At 49.3% G+C, this 11242-nt stretch overlaps 1 protein-coding gene across 8 annotated transcripts in view; it reads left to right on the top strand.

Annotated features, from left to right (window-relative positions):
• Positions 1-1931: 1931 nt before the first annotated feature.
• NTNG1 (netrin G1) overlaps positions 1932-11242 on the top strand; it is a 158852-nt gene continuing 149541 nt past the window's right edge. For 5 of the 8 annotated variants that reach the window (XM_074597466.1, XM_074597465.1, XM_074597463.1 and 2 more), the window contains exons 1-2: positions 1952-2490; positions 8656-9364. In XM_074597466.1, the coding sequence (XP_074453567.1) occupies positions 9119-9364 (246 nt within the window). In that variant the 5' untranslated portion in view covers positions 1952-2490; positions 8656-9118. Of the gene's footprint in view, positions 2491-3090; positions 3676-8655; positions 9365-11242 lie in introns of those variants that run through there. The other 3 variants (XM_074597469.1, XM_074597464.1, XM_074597467.1) reach the window with 3 other exon arrangements.

The following is an 11242-nucleotide window of genomic DNA, read 5'->3' as shown; positions in this document are numbered from 1 at the left end:
AGCGATGGTCGTAGCAGACAGGCCAAAGGCTCTGCATGGAGGATGGAAAACTTCCAACGCGTCCCCGTGGGTGAGGTTTAGGGCAGGCTACCTGAGCAGCACAAGGAGCAGAGCAGGCGCGTGCAGCACGCTCGGCTCGGCTCTCCACCAACCACACCACTGGTATTATCATAACGTGAAGAGCTGTGCTCTCTGCACACAGAAAGAAGTCTTCCTCTCCCAACTCAAGTTTGAAGCAAGAGAGCCCTCCTCGAGCCTTCACAAAACAGTCACCTTCCAGCATCTGCAAACAGCTGTCCCGGACTGGCCCACAGCCAGCTAAAGCCACCATGCCTGGAGCACCTCCGAGGCAGAGGTCCCCAAGAGCTGTCATGGGCAGCGGGGCTGGTCCATCCGCACGTGCCACTGCAGGGACTTGGCTCAGTGCATACAGGGTCTTGCACTTTACTGTAAAGCTGGCCATCTGTCTTGTAACTCTGGAAACAACCCATTTCCTCCAGCTGCAGTGAAACTCTGCCCCTCTCCTTTACAAAAGGCCCTATGGAGCCTCGATGCCTGACACACTTCCAGTTCAAGTGGAAAGAGAAAATTACTCATTTTCATCTTATATCCTTTTGCACCATCTCAGGGACAATCTCCCTGCACCAGGAGGCTGCAAACAGAGCAAGAACTGCTTTGGGGGCTGAAAAACCCCGAAGCTTAATTTTCCCACTCCTTTGATCATTCCTGGCTTTCCCACACAAATGGCTTTTCCATGTATGTGGTACCTGCACTAACAGCCACAGAGATGCCAGGGAAGGAATGGAAAGAACGAAGTAATACCACTACCCACACAGGGAATTTTGTTTCCCCGTGGAAAGGAAAGGAGGAACTAGAAGGCATCTTTTTTACTTTGCTGGTTTAGCTGGCCGTAAGGGAAAGAAGTATAACGTCCTTCTTAATGGCTCCTGCCAGTTATTCACACAACCTACAAAGTTCCATGGCCCAAATGGAGAACAAGTCTCTTACTCTACCAGAAATCCATTGCCTCACTTCATCTGGTTACATCCTTCATCTGGTTACGTCCTGGCATTGCAAAATGCCAAATCTTGTCAACCGAATACGACGACACTGCTGCCTACATAAACACATTTAACACCTCTTAACATGCAAAACACACAAACAAACGACAAACACAGCTCCTCAGTGTTCTCAATGCAGCCAGTGTCTGACTGCCCGGAGCTGGCACCTGGAGTCGGTCAAACTCAGTGATCAGGTAGTTGCCAGGAGTAAGGGCAACTACGGGACTCACTCATCATTACTAGGTTTAGATACTGTTTTAAAGCCTGCAGAATTCTGAAGGGGAGAACCGTGTTCATCTCTCATTGAAACGACAGGAGCGGAGCGGGTGCGGGAGGGGACCGGGCAGGCAGGGCAGAACGCGGGGCCGGAGCTGTCGCATCTTTCCAGAGCTCAGAAGGACGGGTGCGAGGAGGGCGGTCACAGCCGCACCACAAGAGAACAAATATCGCTTTCTCTGCGCTTCGGCGGCACTTCGGTGCTGCGGGCGGCGGAAGGACCGGCGCTTTCCAGGCACGTCCAGCCCTGCGGAGGGACCCTCCAGCGAGGCGGGCGGGACACTGCCCCGTCCCCGCGGCCCGAGCGCCGCTGCGGCGGGGCGCTGGGCTCAGCCCGCGGCGGCTCGCACGGCAGAAGCCCTTTCGGCGATGCCCGTGTGCGCGTTACCGGGCTGACGCCGAAATAAGCAAGGAAAAATAAAGCCGCTCCAGCTGGGAGCGAGCACCCGCAGCCCCGCCACTGCCGGGTCCCCCCCTCTGTGGGGCAGGCGGTGCCGGCCGTGCCTCCCCCCGCCAGCTCCGGTCCGCTCGGCGGGGGCGGCGGGGCGGGGAGCGCGGCGGCGGGGGGGCGGGCGCGGCGGCGGCGCTAGGGCCGCGCGCGGCGCGGGCCCGGAGGTGGGGTAGCTGCCGCCGCCCCGCTCGCCGGCAGTCGCGGGGAGGTCGCTCCGAAGTGAGGAGCCGCCGCCGCCACCCGAAGTTTGGCAGCGCCGCCCGAAGACCTCCGCGCCTGCGGCCGCGCTCCGCCCGCCCCGCGCCTCATGCCGCCGCCCCGCATGGGGACGCCCCCGCCCTGAGCGGCGGTGGCGGGCGGGGAGCCCCGGCGGGCAGCACCCGCCTCCGCGGCGATGATCTGCGCGCCCGCGCACCGCCCGCCGCCCCGCCGAGCGCCGGAGGAGAGCGGCCGCCCGCCCGCCCGCCCCGCCGCCGCGCACTGCCCGCCGCCCGCGCACCGCCAAACTTCGACGCCGACAAGTGCCTAGGGCCGGCGGCGGACCCCGCCGAGCCCCCCGCGCCCCGCCGGCAACTTTCCCGGGGGGAAGCACCCCCCGCCCGCCCCGCGGCCCCTCATGCCGCCGCCGAGGGAGCCCCAGCGCGTCCCGGCGCCGCGCCGGCTCCGCGCCGCCCCGCGGTGAGGCGAGGGCGAGCCCGAGCGGTGAGTACCGCCCGCCCGCAACCCCGCGCACCCCGGGGCGGGAGGGGGCGGGGGGTGGGCTGCGCAGCGGGGGTCTGTGCTGTGCCGGTGTGTGTGCGGTGTCCCCCCGCCGTGCCTCCCCCCAGCCCCCGGGGAGGCTCGGGCCGCGCACCCAGGGCGGATCTGCGCGGGCCGCGCGCCCCCTGCCGCCCGCGCGGAGCGGAGCGCGGCCGGGGCCGGACCAGGGCGGGGCGGTACCTGCGCGGCGCTGCCTCCTCCGCGGAACTCCCTCCTCCGCGGAACTGCGGCCGGCCCCGCCGGGCGCCTCGCCGGGCTTTGAAGGGGCGCGTCCGCGGGGCGCGGGCGAAGGGAGAAGCCCTGAGGGGAAGCCCCGAGGGAGGGGCCCGCGCCCGACCCTCCCGACCCTCAGCGCGGATCTTCCCGCGCGGGGGAAGGGGTGGAGGGGCGGGAAGATCCAAAGTCCCGTTTGACAGAAGGCGGGGGCGGAGGGACAGAGGGCCCCGGCCGAGGAGCAGCGGCCAGGTCGCTGGTACCCAACCTGGAAACACTTCCCTCCCTCGCGTCGGAAATTGCAGGCGGCTTTTCTGAGCGTTCCCGCACACACGCTAAAGCCCTAAAGAACGCCCCCCCCCCCACCCCCCCCAGGGCGGTGAGCGGCGCGGATCGGCTCAGCTCGGTAAAACAGACGCTTTTGTACTCGCAAAGTTGGTGCATGTGCATTTTCGGCCTCTGCTGAATATACTTTTATCGTTCTGCAATCAACTTTTCGATATTCCGGATCTGATGTGCCGCGAGCCAGCCGTACTTCTGCGGGGATGTTGGCGGAGACAGTGAGTGAAACAAACGGTGGAGATGCTTTTAAAGAGGGAATAAATCACTGTCTTGCCTAAGGACAATGCGGTTGAGGATGAGACACTGTGGCCTGGGCAGCCAGTCGAAGGGAAGACAAACACAGTAGAACTTTCCCCGACTTGTTTTTTGGTGTGTGGGGGGGCTGTTTTGGTTTGTTTTTTTAATCTGGAAAAAAAAATAAAGGCTGATTTCTGGCATATTTTTGGAGTTTTAAAGGATGTTTACCAGAGCGTTTCCAGCAGCTAGCAGCAATATTCTCACGGAGTCCTGGACTTTGCCACCAACCCTCAACCCTGTGAGAGTGATAAGAAGCGGCACCAACTTTATAGCTACGTATGTAAAATCTGGCAATAGCATGGAACAAATTCAGGATTCATTAGGCTTTCATTTTCATTCAGTTTTGAGGCTAAGAACTTGCAGTTAGAAAGTCAAGAGCTCACACCACGACTTGAACGCTTGGTAGCCCTGTACCCCGGATACGCTGCCCGAGGAGCATGCCTTATTGAGGCTTATCACCTTATTGAGGGTGAAAAATAACGACCAAAAAAACTGCAACCGCCCCAAATACTGACTTAAATTGAGAGGAAAAACTTACAGAACAGATTAATGCTAGGCACAGAGATATTTAAGGCAGTAAGCCACAATTATAAAGATTCTAGAGGAAAAACTTAAAGCTGCTACGTACAAAGCTTCTAAAATTTAAATAGCTGAAGTGCTTTTACTGCATATGCTGACAGCTGATGATACCCGGCAAGCAATGGCAGCAGTAGTGTGAGGTGTCACTCAGCAAAGAATGATGTGGGAAAACCAGAAATATTATAGTGCCAAATCTCAGTTTTTTCATAGCAGAATGCTGTATTTTATTTTCCTCAGCCAATAGGTATTGACATTTTAAATTCCTCCTGAGGCAAAGAAATCTTTTTCTGCTAAACAGTTAAATAAGCTGGATAAAAATAGAACCTAAACTTTGTTTGGAACAGCATTTGAGTCCAAAGGCACCACAGCAATTGTTTGGAATATACTGTATTTCATACAAGTATGATGGAAAGTGTGTATTAAATCGTTCAATACAGGGTTCCTTCTTGTTTGCATAGATGAATAATTTTGCATTTATAAAAGAGGTTGGGTTGGGATTTTTTATAAATATCGGAGCTTTATATGTACCAGGTTCTCAAGTTGTCTGGATGTAGCAAGGAATAAAACACTTGGGTTCTATTAAATGTAAGTTGCAGGTACGAGGCTTAGTTCTGTTTTATAATACACATTATTTCATAGGTTCTAAACCGTCTGTAAATAATTAATAACTGGAGTGGACACAAGGATCTTTTCACCTGGGCTTGATTAGATACATTCATCTGCTGCAGCTGTTAGGGATACAAACTTAAAACATGTTTCCTTTGGAAAAAGCTGTTGTTTAAGTGCCATGCTGGGAGGAGAGCCCAGCGCTCCTTCCCTCGCTCCGTGATTTTAGCCGGTTCTCCTCAGGCTGACGAGCATTATAATAGCCGGGTTTGGCTCTCGTTCTTACTCGTGCTTGGTGGCAGCGTGCACTTTATCGACTGCACGGTCTGTGTGAGAGGCGATCGCTCGTTATTCTATTACCTCGTTCGCGTACCTGCTGTTTGCCAAAGAGGGAGGCCAGTAGCCCACCCGTGCGGTTTGCACAGCCACTTCCAGGCAGGGAGCTGGTGTGGGGCGTCCAGCCGACGCCGTTTGTGCGGGGGGAGTTATTGGGGAAGGGGGTGGATTTTCACGGTGATGGAAGGAGGCAGAGGAGGAGTGTTTGCTAACAACCCCCGAGGAGATCTGAAGTTCTTTCCCAGCATTGATTCTGCTGAGATGCATTTTAGCTGGTTTGCGAGGGGGGCGTCTGCTCCGGCTGCAGAATTGAGATGCCGTGTGAGGTGTGAGTTACCCACCTGGAAAGGGACACCTGTGCTCAGAGACGCCTTCACAGACCGTTTGGGTCCAGGGGTCAGCTGCGTGCTGTTCTTCCCAAACGGCTGTAACATCCTCGCTGTGGCCTGAACGTCCAGCCCTTTGCAGGTGGAGCGGGGCTCTGGGGGAAGGCAGAAGCAGCAGAAGTGGCCTTCAGCCACTGCTGCCTCTCGGGTGCCTCCCAGTGTTTTCCGTATTGCAGAGGTGGTGGCACATGGGAACGTTCAAGGCCCAAAACATCCCACAGTTCGGCGGTTCATACTGCCATTTGCCCCACAGAGGAGATCTCCAGGAGGCGTTGCATTCATTAGCTAATGTCCTTCCAGCAGCTCACCGTTCCCTCACCCCCGGTCAGGAAGGACGTCGCTCCCTTTTTGCCACCCCCAGCACCCAGGGCGTGCGATGGGCAGAGCACCGTGGGGTGCAGGGGATCGGGGCACCAGACATTAGTTATTCCTGATTCGTTTGATTGCTTTTCTGTAAGGTCAGATGGCACAGGCGTTACTGGGGACAAAACCCCGTTGCTTTACGTTGCCCTGAGCGAGAGGCTTAGCGCTCTACGCAGCTGGTACAACTGTAAACTTCAGAAATGTTATTCTAAACGGGTTTTTTACAGAATAATTCAACTAGGTATGTCCTTAGCAATAGAGCAGTGAAATGCAGAATGCATATCATGAGTGACTCTGCAGGAATAAATATAAGCAAGACAAATCGTATAAGCTCCATCAGAAAAACCCCAGCAGCGCTCAGCGCATGATCCTTAATGTGCTTTGGTCAATATCTTTCTCTGTATCAATGGAAGCTCATTAAAAGAAGATATTGCAGACTAACTGAGCCATGCCATATTAGTTCTCGCCAAAGCTTGACATTTTTAATACATTAATAATATGTCTGTAATGTAATGGAAAACTATTAATCAGAACTGGTTATATGCCAGAAATTTAAGCTATAATTGGCTGCTTCTTGTCAGGAATGTCTGTCGTACACTGCTACAGCTGCCTAATGCTCAGATGTCTTGCACTCCTCTGCACTTTTTCCTTGTCAGTGCACTAAATTCGATCAATGTTATAGTCTATAATTCTGTGTAACGACCATCATTATGACTCTGGCTTACTTTAATGAGAATTCGTTATATGGGAAGTATTTTAGCGCAGTGTGTTAAGGTAGTGGCTTGCTTCCCATTATTTTAGACCTATCCAGTTCTGTTTATTAGTTGATCTGAGTCTCAGCAGTTATGAAAGGTTACAGGTAACTGAAGAGCTAGCAAGGAAAATATTAAACAAATCTATTTTTGCCCTAATAGACAGGCTTGTAGTCTAAGGATAATTAAACTCAGTAACTTCTTATTTCTACACAGAAACATGGTATTCATCTACTGTTTATTCCAACTGTGACCAAGCCTTCTGGAATACAGTGCATGTTTTGATTTGTCCCAAATTTAAAATAATTTGGCTCCTTTTTTAGCAGAGCAGTTGTTTCCCTTTTGTATAATGACTGTTCTAAACTGTGGGGTTTGGGAAGTGTTTTTTTCCCCCCTGCAAAATAACAAAATACATTGAAAAGGACTAGAGGGAAAGAGAATGAGATGTCTTTAGAATGACATGAAAAGTGTTCTTTGAATTACTGAATTCCAGGATAATAAGTAAACATTCCCACTGAACACAAAAAAGGAAGTAAGGTCGCTACAAAAACAGCGGTACTACACAGTGTGCTTCTTAAAAAGATTTAATTTAAATTTGGTCTTAGATATTTCTGCTTTTGTGTCAAATTCAGATTTGAAGCTTAAATATATTTGAACTGGTTGAGAATTGTTATTGCATGAAAATTCAGATATTCTCTGCATATTCTGATAAAATATATGAGCGTTGTGTGGTAACACTTGATAAAATGAATATAATGGAAAATTGCATTTACGTCCATACGGCAATTATTGTAAATTACTTTGCTATGGAAACACAATTCAACCATCTGTTGGCATTTCATAGTGTCTGTAGTTTAGCTCGGTTTAAGATGAAGCATTATTTAAATATAGGGAGGCCATTTGCGAAGAGCTTTGAAGATAAGTTTTGGAAGTGCGTGTTACCACAGTGACATGCTGAGGAGCTCACCGGGTCACATACCACTTTCCGTGCTTTTGGGGTGTAGGAGGCTTAGTGACACTGGGCATAATTTAAAACTGGGAACATGCAGAGCAGGCTGCAGAAAGGGGTGACTTACGGTTGTTTCTTAACATCTGTCTGACGGGTTTGCTTAGATTTTAGCATCCAGACGAAACGAGTGCAGAGGTGCTGCGGCAGCTGGCTGAAATCCTCCTCCTGCAGAGCGCCCAGCGCCCAGGCTCCCTGTCCGCAGCTGGCACAGGCTGATGCCAGGCACAGGCTGAGAGAAATCAGTTGGAGTTCCTAGCCCTGGTTTTCCTTGGCCATGTTTAGGGTACTTACTCTGTCTTTGTATTTTTCCCTCGTACGTAATTTGTATTTTTACCTGTGGTTTTTAGCAAATGTATATTTTAAGTCATTATAACAACATCCTAGGATTTTATAGCTGTAATAATATGATTGTGATAGAAAGAGAGGGAATTTCTAGTTGCTTTCTCAAGAGAGGAAAGAGGATATATCTGCTATGAAATAAACGCTGAGTAAGCTGGTACCCCCCCGCACACCCCCCCCCCCCAAACCTTGGAAAAAAAGACTGCCGTAACAGAGGGGGAAAGCATCCTTATAGTAAGCTGCAAGTCAACCATTATCTTTATCGGTAGTTTATGATCAGTAAACCACAGTTCAAAGAAAGGAAAAAAAAAAGAGGAAAGCTCTTCCAATGCTAATGAAAAATTTCAAGGAAATGGAAGCGTGCTTGCAATACTTCTTACTCTTAAAAAAAAAAAATAATCTGAGAAATGCCTGAGGCTTTTGGAGCTCACTGAGGTCCTCTTGCCACGAGACTATCAGCACCTGGTAGCCCTGATACCCATCCTCTGTGTTGCTGAAATAAAAGAGCCTTCCTGCTGCTGCCCCGCGGTGACGGGCTGCCTGCTCCCCTGCCTGCACGATCTGGGCAACGGTTGGGTTCGGTAGTTTGCTCTCTGGTTTTGCTAGGGTAAAAATACAGTTTTTGGAAGCAGAAACCTGTAACTCACCTGGAATGTTATAAATCTGTCTTTGTTAGCGAAAAGTTAAATCCTTCATGTCAAAATACTTTTCACTGTGAATGATTTTGGTAGTTTGTTCATTCTAGCACAGCACCCACAGTAAAGGTTATCCATATTATACCAATTTGCTTTATATTGCATCAAACCTCCAAAATGTCAACATATCATATATTTTTGTAATGCATTGATTCTTGGACAATAACTCTAACTCTTATTGTTTCTAAAAGGGTGCTGGTGCCAGAAGAAAAGGATGATTGATGGGAAACAGACACCAGCCTGTAGACACTCATCCTTTTGCTTCGGATACTGATTTATCAGTGCGTCTGGGCATCCTCTGTGAGCCCTGAAGACGGAGGATCACTCAGGGTTATCGACAGTGTAGCTGAAGACCTGCAACTTCACAAATTATTATCTGCTATTGGACATCTTTTACAAGAAGCCCTGACAGATAAGTTATAAGACAAAGGACAAGCGCTGCGTTGCTGTGAAAGGCTGTCATCGGGGTCTGGGTGGCTTCTACCAAAGTCTTCAACTTAGTGAAACAAACACCCTATCCTAATGCTTCACGTTTGAGTTGGAACCTATTTTATAAAATATATACATGTATATGTATGTATATGCATAATCTATAGACTGCACGTACGCCAGTACTGAGCATCCTTACAAAGGTGACATAACAAGGATTTAGAAATGTATTTGTCAAGATTCCTGTCACTTCATGCCCTCTGGGTTACCGTGTCCTCTGTGATGCAGCACTACCCTTCTGTGTGGGGACACTATGATGTGTGTAAGACTCAGATTTACACAGAAGAAGGAAAAGTATGGGATTACATGGCCTGCCAGCCGGAAGCCAGAGACATGATCAAATACGTAAAAGTGACTCTGGATCCCCCAGACATAACATGTGGAGATCCTCCTGAGACTTTCTGTGCAATGGTAAGGCAAGCTTTTAATTTTGCATAATTAGTGGGTATATTTGTGATAGACGGCTTCAAAATGGAAGCCCTAGAGCACAAGAAAATCTGCGTCATATTCCGAACGTGAAAGGTTCTGCTGAACAAAATGCTGAGCAGTACATTAAGCTGGGAAATGAGCTGTTCTGCTTATGGGGACCTAACTTGACTTTGTCTGAATTTGGTGTCTCTCTAGATCAGCTTTTAGCAACTTAAAAGCAAGCAGTGTAGAACTCCTAGTGCACTAACCTGTAACTGGGGCGCGTTTACCCGGATCACGAAAGGTGAGCGAATTGGTTCTGATTTGATCACCTGGAAAGTATCATAGTGTGGTATAATTTGGCGTCATTACCAAACGTGAGACCGTTGTTAGGAACTCAAAGTGCAGAAGCTTAGAAAGTGGTGGTGAGAGCTGGGCTGGTGGAGTTTCTCTGTCAAGCCCACGCAGCCACGGGCAGCGTTGCTGGAGCCTCGCGGCCAGGAGGTGCATCCCAGCAGGTCCATGCCTGCCCGTATGAACAGTGCCACAAGAAATGCCTTCAGGCAGGGGCCAGCTCTACCAGCTACTGACAGCTTGCTACTTCTACTCAAACTGTAGGCATTGAAGCCAACTAAAAGAGAGGAAAAGTCAAGCTGCTTTATTTAGATGCTTCTAAAATTACAGGCTGGTTTTGGAAATGTTTGGCTTGGTAAATAATTGTACTGATATGAGAAACCAGGTAGACACTACGTATATCAAGCTTTTGCAGCTGTGCTGCTCCCAAGTGTTCGATAGATCGTGCTGTAAGAGGTCATTCGAGTTAAAGGAAATCTTCAACTCCTTACAAACATGGAGAATTCATTTTCTTTGCCACTGAGTATTTCTGCTAAAAATTGAGTGGAAAATACAGTACTCCTTGACTAGAAAATGTGAGTTTGAGATGCAAAACATTTGTACTTACATCTATTAACGAAGCACTGGAAAAGTACATCACGTTACCTACATAATTTAGATTTGAAAAAACAATGAGCGAGGTTATCATAACCAAGAAAAGTCTGCAAGATATTCATTTGCCTGTGTACGAATCATTGTTGCTGCGTGACAGCATCCCCACAGGAAGGAAATTTGCCTTTAAATGCCTTATGGTATCATTTTCAACCACTGCTGTTCTGTAAGGAGTTCAGGTCCAACCACACATACATTTAGGGCATTATGTGCACGCGTGCAGCTGCTTCCCGCGTACATTATGGTAATAGCCACGTGATAAATTGCAGAGCTACGTGAATAAATTACATTCACTGTAAACCTTTGGCTGCACCACTTGCTCTCTGCCCGCTAATCCATCTCTGCTGACATGGCTTTGACACTCTAAACCTCTGAGCAGCTTCAAGCAGCCACTGTTTAAAAAGAAGTAAAAGCAACATGCCCCACGGAATACGGTCTTTTTCTTTATTTTGAAGTGTATTTTCTGCCTCAGAATGGTAATAGCTGTGATTTAGCCCTCAATCAGTGACCTTTAGTAACTCATCATGTAGTGAATAAGAAAAGTTGTTTTTTTAATGCAAAAGAAACTGCCCAGCAAAACTTGTTTCTTCCTTTTAGTGCAGATAAACATTGCAGCAGCAGTTCCTGTCTTAAGTAATTTTTTAAGTTTCTGATTATCTTGGTTACTCTTCTAGTTAGAATAACGTTTTTAAACAACAACAAAAAACACAACAGAAAAAAGACATCTTGATTAAATCGAATTTTTAAAAATGGAGCCAGAATTCCCCCTGAAAATGTTTGACCCAGCAAGGTCCTTGATGCTGTGATGGGGGATGAAAGTTTGCTTGGGAACAACCTGAGGTAGCAGCTGCAGCTCACTTGCTGCTTAAGCCCTTG

The sequence above is a fragment of the Larus michahellis genome, chromosome 8, assembly GCF_964199755.1.
Source record: "Larus michahellis chromosome 8, bLarMic1.1, whole genome shotgun sequence".
Classification (NCBI taxonomy): domain Eukaryota; kingdom Metazoa; phylum Chordata; class Aves; order Charadriiformes; family Laridae; genus Larus; species Larus michahellis.
Note: the sequence above shows the minus strand (reverse complement) of the source record. Positions and strands in the feature narration are given on the sequence as shown.